We start from the raw sequence: 16,454 nt of genomic DNA, 5'->3' as shown, positions 1-16,454 counted from the left end.
AAAATATTCCACTTAGACAAAAATTAAATAAATTTTTAGAATTAGTTAAAATTAAATATTAAAGTATTACTATCCATCGTAAAAAAAAATATAAAATATTTTTATTACCCACTCCACCACTTTTTCTCACCATACCCCCCTCCCCACCCCCACCCCCAATTTTTTTGTTTTATTTTTATTTTCTAAATTTCTTTTATAAAAGTTTTTTTTAAAAAATTCTTACTTCATCTCCCCCCTCCCCCTTCAAATAATAATTTAGATATTATTTTTATATATATATTTTAAAAAAATTCTATTCCGCCACACCTAACCCTCCGCTTCCAATTTTTTTTGTCGTTTTGTGTTAGATACATACATATGATTGAAAAAAATATTTTAAACTTTTTTTAAAAAAATAACTTTTTTAAAAAAAGAATTTCTTTTTTGGGGGATAGAAATACTTTAGTTTTAACTTTTAACTGATATTAATAGTTATTTAATTTTTATCAATATAGAATATTTTAATCACGTGGCAAAAAAAAATCAAAAAATATAGAGAGTAGAGAGAGTGTATTACACACACCACTGATGTGTGTTTCTCAAACTGAAAAGTGATAGTTTATGTATGAAACTCACACTCCCAATAGTTTAGATATGAAACTCAAAAAAGAGGAATAGTTTAGGTGTGTTTTTGGCACTTATCTCATTAATAAAGTCTTAAATAAAATCAATAATTTAAGAAAGATTAAATGAATTAACTCTATTATTAATTACAAACAAATACTAGAAAAATTAATTATAATCTTTGTATTTAAATTTCAACTAAAACTAAAATAATTACATATATTATATTCTTCTTTAGAAAATAATACATGTCTAAACGCAAAAATATTTCATCATAATTGTCTGATTTTACATTTGTGTTAGGCATATTATATAAACGTATTTTTTAATTTTACTTTAATTGATAATTAATGTCTTTTAATTTTGATTTTGAGTATGCACCAATAAAATAAATTGTGTGGGAGGATATAAATATCAATTAGGCGGCCAAATTAAATTAAAGTCACTTTATGGATCCATTGTGTTATAGGCTTATAGCTAACTTAAAAAGCTGCATCAAGATAAACGTTTACTCAAACTCCAAATAAATAGTCGGAGCTCCGAATCTGAAGTGTGGAGCTCCACAAAATATCCGGAGCCGGAGATGGACCTCGTATCAACCCTACAGTCGGAACTCGAGATTCTTCGAAGCAGGATAAAGGTAAACTTTTGTTGATAATTTTTAAAAAATCTACTTCGTTTATTGTGTTGAAATCTTCCACTGGAAAAACAGGAATTGGAATCTCAAAACGCTAAATTATCTGCTCAGCTTTCGAATTGCAGTTGCCAAGAGGTTATTGCTTCTTCAACATAATATTCATTTTGTTTATAAGGTATAGTATTCAGTTATATTTGTAATTTTCGATGTGAATTTTAATGTGCTGTTATTGCTATGTAGAAAAAGGAGAAAGGTAATGACAGCTTTATGAAGAACGGAGTTTTGGATGGTCATGGAAAGAAGAAAAATAAGCTCAGAGATTTAGGTTTGTGTAGAGAAATTTTTTGTGATTGGAATTTGGAATGTGTTGCTGTAGTTTTATATGCAATGTGAAAGCCAAGGCCCAAGAGGGTGTCCAATGGTAATTTAAGTGCTAAAATTAGTTAAGAGAGTTAATTCATTTAGCTACTTTTTTTTTAAATAAATGTGGTGTCCGGGCCCAGCTTGTGTGCATCTTGACTAATTTCACGAGATACCTGCAAACTCCCACTACCAACACAGATAGCAGGTAACTCTGTTCACCAATGCTCGAACAAATGGGAAGAAATCACCTAGTATTTTTTGTCTATGCTGGAATTTGAACCTGAGACCTTATGTGCTCTACCCACTTTTGACCACTAGACCACACCCTTGGTTTAACTACGGGCTTTTTTATGTACTGAATGAGTTATCACTTTATTTCTAAGTGTAATGTGTCAGCTATCTTTACAAGTTGATACTGTAATTTGAATTGGAAATCTGCAGAAATGTTCCTCTTTAATTTTGATACTGTAATTCGAAATGGAGTTGCTGAAACATTCCTGTTTTGTTTATAGGTTATGGAGCAATGATGCATCACTCGAAAAGATATGTTGCTTTGAAAGTCATGTATTTTGGTCTGAGGTATACATCTTGCTAGTAGTTTAGTAGGATTGCATTGTCAATGTGGCCACTGAAAAAAGAGGAAGAAAGTTCTTAGTCGAGAACATGCAAAAGACTTTCATATTCTATTTGTGTTGGATTAGCTCTTCATCAGTAGCAGTTGTGTAAGCAAAAGGGCTAAAAGTGGTTTAAAATATTTCGGGCTAGATAATTGTCGGCTTACTGATAAAAAAATTATTTGGACAAGATAAATTTGGGCTTTTTACTTGTCTTTAAATTTATTTGAACCCTGTAAAATCATCTCGTTAGTCTTAAGCACAAAGGATGTAAGATCTCAAAAGGGTCCAAAAGAAGAAAATAAGAGGTAAAAAAGAGATCACACAAATTTCAGTGGATTGTTAAAGAAGAAAATAAGAGGTAACAAAGAGATCACGCAATTTCGGCGGATTACTAAATGTAAGTTCATAAACTCTTTAAGGCATTACTGTCTTCGTCAGACCATAGATGTAAGCGTTATATATAGCATAAGATTAGGCTATAAAGGAGTTGTAAACATTGGAAACAGTTGAAGAAAAGCTAAATGCACCTGGAAGAAAAAGGGGAATGTATTCTTGATTTCCTGTTAAGCTTATCTTACATTGACCTCGACAAGATTTCTCGTACAGGAGAGGTTATTTCAGTTTTAAAAGAGCCTCCAACAAGACAATACTTAAAACACAGCCTTCTTTAGGAAGCATCTAATCGTTAAGTTGGGTTTAACCAATGAATACTTTAAATTTAAGCAACAAAGTTGGTACTTATGTTATTTGGATTTATTCACAGGCTTTGTCCTTCTTAGTTCCCAACAATAAGAATATTACAAAAGATATCTTATCCATTAACCAAACATCATCTTGTCTGATAATATTTTGTTATTTGACATTTGACTTCAGCCAAAAGTGAGCCACGTATCAGAAGGTATTTATACTTTGGTATATAATTTCATGAAGTAGTTCCAATCATATTTAGAAAAAAACTTCCAATTTGAGATTGGGAAAAAAAAGAAGAAGAATTGCATGGTTCTAATTCATCAGATAGAATATTGAAAGAGGTGGATTAATTCATGGAATACATTTTTGATGTTTTTATCTGGCATACTTCACTTTTGTTATAGTAATTTCTTCTATAACATTTCATCTAGAAGCAGAGATGAAGACATCTATGTCACCTGGAAAAAGGGTTATGTAAACCAACTTAAACTGCATCCTGATCCTTACTCTAGATGGCCTTGTTAATAACTCTGCATAGATTTGTCTAGTGGTTCCCTGAAGTATTAGGATGGAGCTCCTTATTTCATTCTGGAATGCTAATGGTTGCAGGTTGATCTTTCACCTTTTTCCATCTTATGCAGATTAAGTGTGGTTTAAGTATTAACTAAACTGAAGGTGCATGTACATTGCGTTTCTACCATTCTATTTTAGTTGGGGTCTGCATTTTTTACTTTATGCAAATATTAGCAAGTCCTTGTTTATACTGTAACTGTGTTCTCATGCTGCATTACAGGTTTTTTGGTTTTGCTTCGGAGGCTCAAATGGATCCCACTGTTGAGGTCTTATGTTCTCCTCTGAGATGATTTTCTTTTAAGAATTGGGCCAGCATTTAATGTGACGGACATAGATTAACCAAGTACATGCAACAATACGTTCTACATGTTTTGATCTTACTCCTTTTTAAAAATCATAGTCCATGTTTCCCGTCCTTTAAATTGAGAGACTTAAGCTACTGAAAGAGTATGATCTGGTGCTTTTCTGGGAGAACAATGTTTCCTTGCATGTATTGCACAATTTGAACTATTTAATCTTTTTACAAGTTGTTTTGGTGCCTCTTCTCTCCAGTGGTAGCGCTTGGGTGACTCTATCGTCCGCACTTTAGTATCTCAATAGAGTATTTTGTTTGCACATGCTGATGGTTTTCTTCATGCAGGGTGAACTTTTCAAAGCTCTAGAGAGGACAAGACTCATATTTGGAGACAAGAAGGAATTGCAATACTCACGATGTGGTAGAACCGATAAGGGAGTTTCCTCTGTTGGCCAAGTAAGTTGAATAGAGCAATTAATTTGTTGTATGTTTGTTTACTAAAAGGTAACCTATATTTTGGCAATGGATTTTTTTGTTTTAATAATTTGGCGCATATCTCAAGAGAGAGAGAAAACATGAAGCTTAATTCTTTTATCCATATAATTGTTATTTATGATTGTAATTATTATTCTTTAGTTTCATTTTCATTCTTTTTCATCATTTGCCGCTTCCTTTATTAAAGCCCGCACTTTATATGTGCTTTGGTTTAAAGCCTCGACCTAACTTGTCCCTTTTTTGCGTTTCTCATCTTTGATAACACTCTTTTTTATGTCTTTTAAAACATGAGAAATACTTGTTGCAGGTGATTACTCTGTTCTTAAGGTCAAACCATAGGGAATCAAGACGGGACAATAAGTATTCTGGGGAAATTTCTCTTGAAGAATCATGTGGTCTGCTGATATCTCCTTTCAATGTACTACTATGTTTAGCCTTTCTGATTGTCATCTGCCATGTACTTACTGTAATGCGATTTGGCACACATCTTCCTTTCTCCCGGCATTGCCTCTTATTTTCTTTCTATGCAAGTTCTGGTGTAGTTTTACGGCTGTTAGGTGGCCATTTATGGAGTTTGATTATGTTGGAGTACTTAGATTGCACTTTGATAAATGACCTTGTATCTTTCACGAAAACCAAAACAGATATTTCCAATTCACGTTGACTACTAAAGATGTGCAAAAAGAAAGTGAAGCTTCAAATCTTCCTAATTCTTTTAGCTATGGCTTCTCTAATATCAGTTTGTTGCTTTCATGTTCAGTTATTACTAACCTTTTGACACAGTTTTACATTTTCTTCACCAAGGAGAAATAGACTATGTAAGAGTACTAAACCGAGTCCTGCCAAATGACATTCGCATTATGGGTTGGTCTCCTATTCCAGTTGGTTTCAGTGCAAGGTTTGTAATGCGTTGTATAACTTTTGCTCCCAGCTATCTTTAAGATAGTTAGAGTTTGTTTGTTAAAAGCATTTAAAAATACTTAACTCTTTCTAAAATGTCATGCTTTCTTTCAGTATGTATACTGGACTTCATAGTATCATCCTTTTGATAATACCTAGGACAGAAATATTTTGCATTTACCATGGTGTGGCCTAGTGGTTGGTAAAGTGAGTGCAAACCTTGGAGAGCAAGGTCCAATAGTTGAGATGTGCACAAGATTGTCCGGGCATCACCAGTACCCAAACCAAAAAAGAGCATGCAAGTAGATTATGAGGTTTTGAATACAATCCACGAGGTAGGGGGTAAGGTTTGTGTACACTTTACCCTCCTCTGACCCCACCTGTGGGATTACACTCGGTTTGTTGTTGTTGTAGAAACAAATTGAATTTAAAATGGGGGGGGGGGGGAACTCTTAAAACCTTCATATGAAATCTTATAACGATCTCAGCTTCTTGTGAAAATGAGCAGTACTAAACTCTATTTGGTAACTTATCATAGGAATTTATCAAGTTGATGTAGTCTCTAGGTATATTAGGTGCACTCGTAACTAAACCTGAAAAAAGTATGTCCTGGATCCCCTTGAAGTCATATTTGACATCCTTATCTCCTCAAAGTTGAGAAGTTATAACATAGTTTTTTCAGTTCTTCATTATAGTTTCACAGCCTTTTTGCCTTTTAATAATTGCAGGTTCAGTTGTTTGAGCAGGGTGTACAACTACTTCTTTTGGCAGGGAAACTTGAATATAACAGTGTGTACCTTTCCTTCTGAAATCAGTTGACCTGGTTATGCTGATTTACTCCACCAATTTTCAGCTTAACACTCTTAAATTGCTCAACAGGCCATGGAGACTGCTGCTGAGAAATTCTTAGGGGAACATGATTTCAGAAATTTTTGCAAAATGGATGCAGGCAATGTGCACAACTACCGGCGGCACATAATATCATTTGAAATTCTCCCCTTCAATGAAAGGTTTTCTACTATTAGCTTGACACTCGACTTTTTCTACTTTGTGTCCCTTTTTCTACTTATTCTCTACTTGTAGAGAGAGGATTAATAAATTGACCAGTGTGATCTTCTTGAAATTTTATGACGCTTTGACTTGTTTCCTCTCCTGATTTGGTCGTAATTATGTAATTGTCTTCTTTGAATCTGTGGTACGCTTGTTTTAAAATGTCAAAGAAAGTTGCTACATTAAGTAGATAAGTGATTTTAGGGAATACTATACCTGTTCCCATGAAAGTTGATATTAAGAAGCATTAAGCTATATTTTCAGATGGCATGCGATGTGAAGATTGAGAAATCCTAGATACTGCTTTTCCCTGATGGCGTTGTCACTTGACATACATTATGCAGAAATATTTGCAAATACTTGTGAATATGCACTTGGGTTTTATAGTTGGATTAGTGATTATTTTTTTTTTTCATTTTCCTTCTTTTAGTAACTATCGGTAACATTTTATGAATATCTCGAGATCTTGAATCTAGCGAAATCTCTGTCCTTTTGTCTTCGTTTTGCAAGTGCCTTTAAGTTTTTGGGTATTTCTCCTTAAATGTGTATCGTTTGTCTAGTTATTTTCGTAATTCTGTAGTGTTAAGTTTGTTGATATGGTCAGTACTAATTGGGACAAGAACTCTATCTAGTTTGTTATCAGCAATTTAGAGCAGCTTCTTAAATGATGCTCTTTTGCTCATCATCTAAAATTTCTTACTGAAACCGGTTATTGGCTTTTGTAATACTATACATATACTGATATACATATTGAAATGCTTTTCACGCCTTTACGTATTTTTTAATTGTAGTGACAAAGCTGATCAACTCATGATTATGAAAATCAAAGGCAGTGCTTTCCTTTGGCATCAAGTCCGGTGCATGGTTGCTGTACTATTTCTGATTGGCCAGGGTCTTGAGTCCCCTAATGTATGAATATTCATGTCCTAACAATATTTTCTCTGAAACCTGTTACTGCAACCTTTCAATTGATGTGATCCATTTTCTGGAGAACTTAAGATTTTCCTTTTTCTTCTTTTAGAACAATAACTAAAGTTTTGTCAATCTTGTGATGAAAACTGAAGCAACTTGTGGAGTTTGCCATAATTGTATATAATACCAGATCACTGGTCAACCAAGTCTACTCAACCTTGTAATAGAATGCCTTTTTGTGTCCTCACCACCGTGTGAGTAGCATCAGGGTTATTCTTGTATGCTTCTTGAATCTGGTGGACATTTTCAGTTTGTTCTGAGTCAATTGATGCCATTGAGGTTTGGGCAGGTTGGGCTTTCTGCCCTGTGAAAATCTCTTTGATGTCTCAGTCTTAATTGTGATTCTATGATATATGTAAAATGCACACACCCATGTCCTAAACACTGCTCGTGTTTCTCAAATTTTCCTCAACGTCCTAATTGGACATAGCTTTCAGGGTTGTCTATGTAAAACCTTTGTGTTGATGGACCTTATGGTGATGTTTTCTAATTCATGTATCTTATCATAAGGCATTTTCAATTATGAAATTGTAGGTAATTGATTTGCTACTGGATATAGAAAGAACACCACGGAAACCTCAGTTCCCAATGGCTCCAGAAATACCTCTAGTTCTTCAATCCTGTGAATTCGAAGGTCTTAAATTTATTTGTTCATCAGGTACTTGAATTGAATGGTATTTATATCCAGAATTCTTTAGTCTTATGTCAGTTCCAGTTTTCTTTCTAAGAAATTTTAGGATCCTTGAAAACTATATTTCCTCTGTTTTTATTTTACGTGTTGTTAGATCAGGGTAATCATGTTTTAATTTTATTGTTTCTTATGGTTCATTCTCTTTTCCTGGATCTTGTCAGCATAGCTGTATGAGTTATCAACTTTAGCCATTTGTCCCTAACATAACCTGGTATTAACTCAATGAATTGCTATTAGCAGCACTCTAGTCTCATTGAGGAGCTTTGTCACTATTTCATTTGCTGTTTTGTATTCACGGTAGACTGATGATATTGCCAACATGATCGTTAGTCTTTTTTTCCCCTTTGTTTGATAAGGGAACTTGATTACGAGTCTATTAGGTTGAAGTAGTAGTACCAAATAATAAAAAATGTCTTTGAATGTGTGAAATACAAAGCCAATGGATCAATTTCCTTGTTATATTATTCCAAGAATAAGAGCTATTTGTAGGTGTACAAGTAAATCTATCTAAGGAAACAAAATCAGAAAAGATCCCTAAATATCTCTATGATTATGCTATGAATATTATGAGTAGATATGACTGTACATTTTGTAACACTCCCCCTCAAGTTGGAACATAGATATTAATCATGCCCAACTTGTTACAAAGATATTTCACCCGAGTTCCATTCAAAACCTTTGTGAATATATCACCCAGTTGCTCTCCTGTCTTCACGTAGCCAGTAGAAATGGCGTTCTCTTGAATCTTCTAACGGACAAAGTGACAATCGACCTCAATATGATTTGTCCGTTCATGATACACTAGATTTTAGGCAATGTGTAGAGCAGCTTGATTATCACACCAAAGTTTTACTCGAAAAGAAGGATTCAAACTAACCTCGGCTAAAAGGTGTTGTATCCATAGTATTTCACATGTGGACTAAGCCATAGTTGTATACTCGGACTCTGCACTAGATCGAGATACAACATTTTGTTTCTTACTCTTCCAAGATTCTAGATTTCCACCAACAAAAAGGCAATAGCCAGTAGTCGATCTTCCATCAATTCTTGATCCAGCCCAATCTGCATATGCAAAACATTCAACACGAGTATGTTTGTGGTCACTATACAATATGCCAAGCCAGGAGCTCCTTTCAAATAACATAGAATTTGTTCCAAGGCAGCCCAATGTTTGACTGTTGGTACAGACATGAATTGACTAACAATACTGACTGCATAGGCAATATTTTGATGAGTCATAGTAAGGTAGTTCAAATTCCCAACTAACCTGTATTTTCCCGGATCATCAAAAGGGTCGGCATCATCCTTAGTAAGATTTACATTAGGAACCATTGGTGTGCCACACGGTTTCGCTCCCAACTTTCCAGTATCTGCGAGTAGGTCAAGTACATACTTTCTTTGAGCCCGTTTGGATGGGCTTTAAGTTGGTCAAAACCAACTTAAATCTCTTTTTAGCTTTTGGACGTGTTTGCCTAATGCTAACTTTAAGCCATAAAGTTCTTAAAGTCAGTCAAAAATGAAAAGTTAGGATTCCTAACTTTTTTTTCTAAGTGCTTAAAGTCATTTTCTTTGACCATGGAAATTACTTTTATATCCCTTATATTTTAACTAAATTCCCAAACTACCCTTTTTATTCTTTTAACCCTAAAATTCACATCATTTTCCTCATTTAAGCACTTTTATCCAAACACTCAAATGCTTATTTATAAAAATAACTTTCAGCATTTCAAAGTTTTAAAAGCACTTCATACATAAAAGTTACTTTTTTAAGCCATCCAAACGGGCTCTTTGAGATAAGAAAATCCCATTCTTGCTTCTAGCTACTTCTATACCCAAGAAGTATTTCAGTTGTCCCAAATCTTTGGTATGAAACTTGGCATGTAAAAACTGCTTGATAGAAGAAATTCCAGTACAATCATCTCCTGTGATAGCAATATCGTCAATATAGACAACTAGAAGAATAATTTCCATCACTGACTGTTTGTAAAAGACTGAGTGATCACACTTGCTTTTCTTCAACCCAAATTCCTGAATTACACCTCTAAATTTTCTAAACCAGGCACGAGGACTCTGCTTTAGACCATATAGAGATTTTTCCAGATGACAAACTTTTCCATACTCCTCCCGAGCAACAAACCCAGGCGGTTGCTCCATATACACCTCTTCATGGAGATCGCCATGAAGGAAAGCATTCTTGATATCCAACTGATGTAAAGGCCAATGTTGAGAAGTAGCCAAAGAAATAAACAAACGAACAGAGGTGGTCTTAGCTTCGGGGGAGAAAGTGTTCGCATAATCTACCCCATAAGTATGAGCATAACCTTTAGCCACAAGTGTAGCCTTAAGTCTTGCAACAGAATCACCAGGATTAACTTTGAATGTGAAGACCCATTTGCATCCTACTGCTTTCTTTCCCTTGGGTAAATCCACCAAATTCTAAGTGTGATTTTCATCCAGAGCATGTATCTCTTCAAACATTGCATCATGCCATCTAGGATTAGTTAAGGCTTCTTTCACTGTTTTGGGAATAGAGATAGAGTCTAGAGAGCCAATCAAACAACTAAATGCAGGAGATAAGTGGTCATAAGAAACAAAGTTAGCAGTGGAATATGTGGATTTACAATAGGAAGGTCAAGATTTCCTGAAGAATCAAGTGGAGAAGGAGCTAATAATGAAGGAGTTGATTTAGGACAAGTATCATCATTACCTTGCCTCCTTGAGTAAACTTGAACAATTGGCGGTCTTGCTGGAACAACAGGTTCTGGAGGCATAATAGTTGATTGATTCTCAATAAACGAAATAGAAGATGGAAGAACAACATCATCTGATTGTTCTGTTACAACACGAGTAACCTGATAGACTAACCTCTCATCTTCCGCAACCTGACTTGTAGAAATGGGAGGTGCATAGAAGTATGGTGTAGCCTCTGAAAATACCACATCAGTTGACACTAGGTATTTGCCAAGTTCAACAGAGTAACACATATATCCTTTTTGAAGTCGAGAATAGCTCAAGAAAACACATTTTAATGCCTTTGGATCCAATTTTGTAATAGATGGTCGAACATCTCGAACATAACATGTGCTTCCAAACACCTTAGGTTCCATCGAGAATAATGATTTGTTTGGAAAAAGAACACTATAAGGCATATTACCTGCCAACACAGTTGACGACATGCGATTGATTAGAAAACAAGTTGTAGAGACTGCATCAGCCCAAAATTGTTTAGGGACTTTCAATTAGAACAAAATTGCCCGAGCTATCTCAAGTAGATGCCTATTCTTCCTCTCAACAACTCCATTTTGAGAAGGTGTATCAACACATGAAGACTGACGAAGAATATCGTGGTTTCTCATGTAAGACCGAAATAATTCTGACATATATTCTTTAACATTTTCACTCCTTAGAATCTGTATTGAGGCACTGAATTGAGTTTTAACTTCAGCGCAGAAGGCAGTAAATTGAGTAAACACTTCAGATCGACTTTTCATAAAGTAAATTCAAGTCATTCGAGAAAAATTATCCACAAAAGTGACAAAGTAATTATGGCCAATTTTAGAAACAACAGGGCGTGGTCCCCAAACATCTGAATGTACTAACTCAAAAGCAGACACAACTCGCTTATTAACCCTTGGACCTATTGAGATAAGATGGTGTTTTGCAAATTTACATGACTCACATTCCAATGAGGAACTATTCTGAAACTGAGGACAAAGCTTCTTCAGTTAGAGAAGGATGTCCTAATCGACAATGTGCTTCAAATAGAGACACGACACTTGAGCAAGCAACAAATCGAGATTCCCATTCATCAAGGATATAGAGATCATCAGATACATGTCCTTTACCAATAACCTGATTTGTCGTAAGATCACGAAACAAAAAACCTAATTTGTCGTAAGATCACGAAACAAAAAACCTAATTTGTCCTAAGATCACAAAACAAACAATGATCGGGAAAGAAAGAGATATAACAATGAAGGTCTCTTGTAACTTTACTAACAGAAATCAGACTAAAAGGCCAATTTTGGTAAACTTAATACATATGATGGGGTAATAGAGGAGGTAGATTTAACGGTTACAGATCCAACACTGTTACAGGTTGATCCATCAGATACGGTAACGGGAGAGGGTGCTTTGTTTGGTTGAAAACTAGAAAAAATATTAGGATTACTTGTCATATGATTGGTGGCACCTGAATCAATCACCCATTTATTTGAAGAGGTGATAAGACATGCTTTATCTGACCTGGCAAAAGCATTGACCGAAGTGGATTCCTTCAATAATTGCTTATATTGAGAGAATTTAGCAAACTCCTCAACTGAAAATCAAAACCATTTTGTCAGAAAATGGACTAGAAGCAGCAACCTCACCCTGAACAGTCATTTTTTCTTTCCAACTAATGCTCACTGTATCAGAACAAATTGATGTTGAAACTAATAGAACATACCAAGTAGGCTACATCTGAAAGTCACACTATACCCAAAAAGAAAGACAAACAGTAGCTAATGGGCACAGACCAAATCAAAAGGTTGACAACCAAACTCGAAGTTGCATTGTAAAACAATTTTACAAATAAGCAGGCAACAGATAGCCTCCAAAACAATACCAAGTTCACAAATTGTTGAGCAATCATTCAACTCACTGTTGCACTTCGCAGACAGCCTCCAACCATATACCAAAATGAAAGAGTAAATAGCAATAAACAGAAAAGTGTCAAACCTGACCAAAGAGAGTGCACAAATTCTATTTCAAGGATTCTCTTCTCTAAAATATGGTCCAATGATAGAGAACCACCACAAATCGTCTAGAAATGTCAAGACTTCGTAACATATCCGCACTTCAAGATCTTCAATGTCTCCGACAGCTTTGCCGATGCGTGTCTCACGCTCTTCCCTCTGACTATTGAATTCTGGAGTTTTGTATATCGGAGGAGGCATTCCTCCCTAGATTGGTGCCAGCAGTTAAACTTCAGGTATAGAACCTCTTTCACGTACGTACACTAACCCAGCTCTAGCAAGTTCGGATGAGTCGTATTTTTTTTTCTGATCTAACTCGGACAAAGCAGGATAACCCACTCTGACCATGTGAAATACAGAGCCAATGGATCAATTTCCTTGTTATATTATTCCAAGAATAAGAGCTATTTGTAGGTGTTCACGTAAATATATCTAAGGAAACAAAATCAGAAAAGATCCCTAAATATCTCTATGATTATGCTATGAATATTATGAGTAGATATAACTGTGTACATTTTGTAACAGAATGGTTTTCATCAATAGTTGTTCTTTTCTGGACTTGTTCCATAAGGAGCTGTAGTTCGCCCAACATACATCCTTTTCTTTTCTTTTATTGGGTGTCACAACATAGTAGCCTCTCTTCAAAAGATTGCTTTTTGTGATTATATATAATATTCAAAAAGAGTGCTTTTGTGATTATGATTTCATTTTACTCAAGTCTCTCCTCTCCTTTCCCTGTGACTTTTGGGGGGGAAATAGACATCAATATTTGATATTTGTTCCTGGTTGTGATTTATACCACATGTTTTTTTTTGTTAGACATTGCACTAATTGGATAACCTACAAACATTTTTGTGGAATTTTTTCCCAGATTCAAAGCAGGCTTTGAATGAGCATTTGGAGCGGGAATGCCGAAGTTATAAACTTCATTCCGCAATTTTTCATGAAGCTTTGCTAAACTCATCATGTATTGAAATTGGTAGGTTATTCAGTACTTGTACTTGCAAATTTTTATACACATTTTCCACCTATAACATATTTCTAAGATACAAAACTTGTTTTTTCTTAGTAAGTAAAATAATCCTGATTGAATTTTTCAATTTCAGACAACAATATATCAAGTGACCATACTAAGAAGAAAGGAGCTTCCCACATTCCTCTATTGACTCGACCAACTGAGCGTGAGTTCTTCTTCCTCTGGATCTTCTATCTCTTTTCAATCATTTGATAAAACTTGCTTGAATTTGGGACTTTTGACAGTGCTATAAACATCAATATTAACATGTTCTTGAAAGAGTTAAATGGTCAAAAGCACCTCGACTATCACTTTTACGCGAGTTTCATACCCCAGCTATCAGTTATTCCCTTTTTCTATCTGAACTATCACCGATATATCAAAACACACCTCGAAGTTGATTAGACCAACTGTCCAACTGTTCCTTTTTCCTACCTGAACTATTACCATCTACTCAACTATGTGTGTTTTAATACATAGATGGAGATAGTTCACATTGGAAAATTGAGCAGCTAGTGATACTTCAGGCAGGAAAAGGGAACATGAGATAGTTGTGTTATGAAACTCGCATAGTTTAGGTGTGTTTTTGACCATTATCTCTCTGAAAAATGAACAATGTTGAAATAATAATTTGTGTCTCCGAGCGAACTTTGTTCTTGTTTAGCGTCTTAAAGTATGTATCATATGAACTGTCTCGTTCTTGTCTTCTTGATTAACGATTGTGATGGTGACTTATCTTTGCTATGAGGTTATTTACCATAGAAATGTTGAATAGTTTTCCTGTTTTTTACAAATGCTTTCTTGTTTCACTGATATCACGCAAAGCTAGCTGAAGGGACATCAAGCACTCTCTGTGCCACTCCTTGAGAAAAAGGAACTCACTGGTTAAAAATCATGGAAAAGAAGGCTCTTTTTTTTGAGAGAGGGAAAAAAAACATATTTCTTTGTCTTGTCAAATCCATGGATCATAACTTTGTCAGTTGACTCCTAGTACCTTCCTTTTTGTGTGCTTCATAATCCAGATGCACGTATACACATCCATTTACGTGCAAACTTTGTGTATATACAAATAAAAGAAAATACCTTTTTTTAAGTGGACATCTAAAGTTTGTGGGGGGGTCCTATTACCCCCACGAAACTATTATAAAGTAGCATATATATCTCCTTTTTGGGTCATTCCCCGTTGTGGAAAACTATGTGCAAATCACACATCAATGGTTCCGTGGGGTAATAAGAACCTGCAAACTTTAGGTGTCTACCTCAAGAGGGAACCTCATGTATTTTCTCTACACATTATGATGATAATCGTACCTTTGATCTAAACTAACCTTGAACATTTTCCAGCATCATATGAAGAGCGGCGTAAAAAGCTGGAAGCATGAGCTGGAATGGAATGCCAAGATAGAAAGTGAATTAGGGGGAGATGAAATGACTGTCTGTTTCTAATTTTATCTTCTTGGTAGCATTAATTTATACATCGTGATATGATTTCTCCTACTCTTAATAAGGATTGTACTTCTATTGCACTTCAGTTCATATCACCAACCGGCTTTGCCCATTGTCTTTTCAGAAAATAACATAAAACAAACTATTATTGGTCCAAACTTACATTTTCCGCCAGTTAATTGTTTTGAATACATGTATCTGACAGCTTCGATATATGCGAGTCAGATTAGGTGTAATTTATTTCAGATGCACTATATCCAAAGCGTGATTTACATGTATTTGGGATACACTGATTCTCTCGCTCGTCTCTCTTTTTTTTATCAATATTTTACAATGTATTTGAGTTGTACAATTTCATGAATATATGTATTCAGTATCAATTTCATGTATTCGTGTATTCAAAATCAATTTCATTCCGTGTATTCTGTATCAATTATTGAATGTACTTTGTATTGGATACAAGTATCTGGAGCAAACTCGGACAATGTATCTAATGTATCTGTGTATCTGGTGATGCGGGCGATAATAGAATTTATTAGGTATAGTAAGGATGTTTGTCTAATTGCATAGTGTTTCTTGTTTTTATACATAATTCCAACCTGCTACAAGCGTTTCAGAAAATATTTTGTATTTCTTTCCTTTGAAATTATCTCAAAAGGTCTATTATTTCTCGAATTCATATGACCCCAACGAATATAATATAACACCATGAAAACCAAAAAGATTATATTAGTGGACCAACTAATTGTATTAAGCCTTCTCTCGTGTTGACACACAGTTACATTATCTTCATAAAGTAGGACAGTTTGGTGACTTGGGAAATGAATGTACATCTTTCGTTGACATTTGCTATAATTGTTGTTATTTTTTGTAAATCTTCCTCTACCTATCCAAAGAGGACAGATAAACTTTATTCCGATTTAATTTTCCTCAATTTACCAATTCATACTATACTTCATCTTTAAAACCCAACAATTATTTATCAGACTACATACTACACGAGAAGCATTGAGTAACCTCAAGTTCCTACTTTGCAAGTCATGCGGAGATGACTTTCTTGACAAGTTTATGCTTTCAAACAAAATTAAATTATCACATTGTCATCATTTGGCTGTGTATTCAGGCATTTGAAATTTCTCGGGATTCAGTGTCAACTTAGTTCTTTTTTGGGGGCATATGCACAAACAATTTTCACCTTAGTCTCTTTTTCTTGAACCAAATTACTTTTATTTGTAACCTTAGACTAGTTAAGTGGGAATTAAAAACTCTAATATATTGCATAGAAAGAACACTACTATGTAAAATTAACAAAGCACCCAATTTTCCAGAACATAAAAAAAAACAGAAAGAATGTATATTGATTAAAAATAA

The 16,454-nt window shown here is 34.7% G+C and overlaps 1 protein-coding gene across 2 annotated transcripts; it reads left to right on the top strand.

The window, feature by feature from the left end:
- The first annotated feature begins 1,062 nt into the window (after window positions 1–1,062).
- On the top strand, window positions 1,063–15,182 carry LOC129902587 (uncharacterized). Of its 2 annotated transcripts, none has more exons than XM_055977912.1 (15): window positions 1,063–1,243; window positions 1,352–1,375; window positions 1,481–1,565; window positions 2,116–2,182; window positions 3,704–3,749; window positions 4,124–4,234; window positions 4,581–4,668; window positions 5,078–5,171; window positions 5,902–5,962; window positions 6,053–6,183; window positions 7,015–7,132; window positions 7,730–7,853; window positions 13,494–13,601; window positions 13,729–13,803; window positions 14,982–15,182. In XM_055977912.1, the coding sequence occupies exons 1-15, from the start codon at window positions 1,187–1,189 to the stop codon at window positions 15,017–15,019; spliced, it is 1,227 nt and encodes a 408-aa protein (XP_055833887.1). In that variant the 5' UTR covers window positions 1,063–1,186; the 3' UTR covers window positions 15,020–15,182. The 2 variants fall into 2 exon arrangements, with proteins under 2 accessions (XP_055833887.1, XP_055833886.1); XM_055977911.1 differs by having other exon boundaries at window positions 1,064–1,243; window positions 1,316–1,375.
- The last annotated feature ends 1,272 nt before the right edge of the window (window positions 15,183–16,454 follow it).

Source organism: Solanum dulcamara, chromosome 9 (assembly GCF_947179165.1).
Source record: "Solanum dulcamara chromosome 9, daSolDulc1.2, whole genome shotgun sequence".
NCBI classification, from domain to species: Eukaryota; Viridiplantae; Streptophyta; class Magnoliopsida; order Solanales; family Solanaceae; genus Solanum; species Solanum dulcamara.
The sequence above is the reverse complement of the archived record's forward strand: the minus strand, read 5'-3'. Positions and strand labels throughout refer to the sequence as shown.

Coding starts and splice junctions, on each gene's coding strand:
- LOC129902587 (XM_055977911.1), top strand. CDS start 1,187: ATGGACCTCGTATCAACCCTACAGTCGGAACTCGAGATTCTTCGAAGC. Junction 6,184..7,014: donor ATTCTCCCCTTCAATGAAAG/GTTTTCTACTAT, acceptor TTTTAATTGTAG/TGACAAAGCTGATCAACTCA. Junction 7,854..13,493: donor TAAATTTATTTGTTCATCAG/GTACTTGAATTG, acceptor ATTTTTTCCCAG/ATTCAAAGCAGGCTTTGAAT.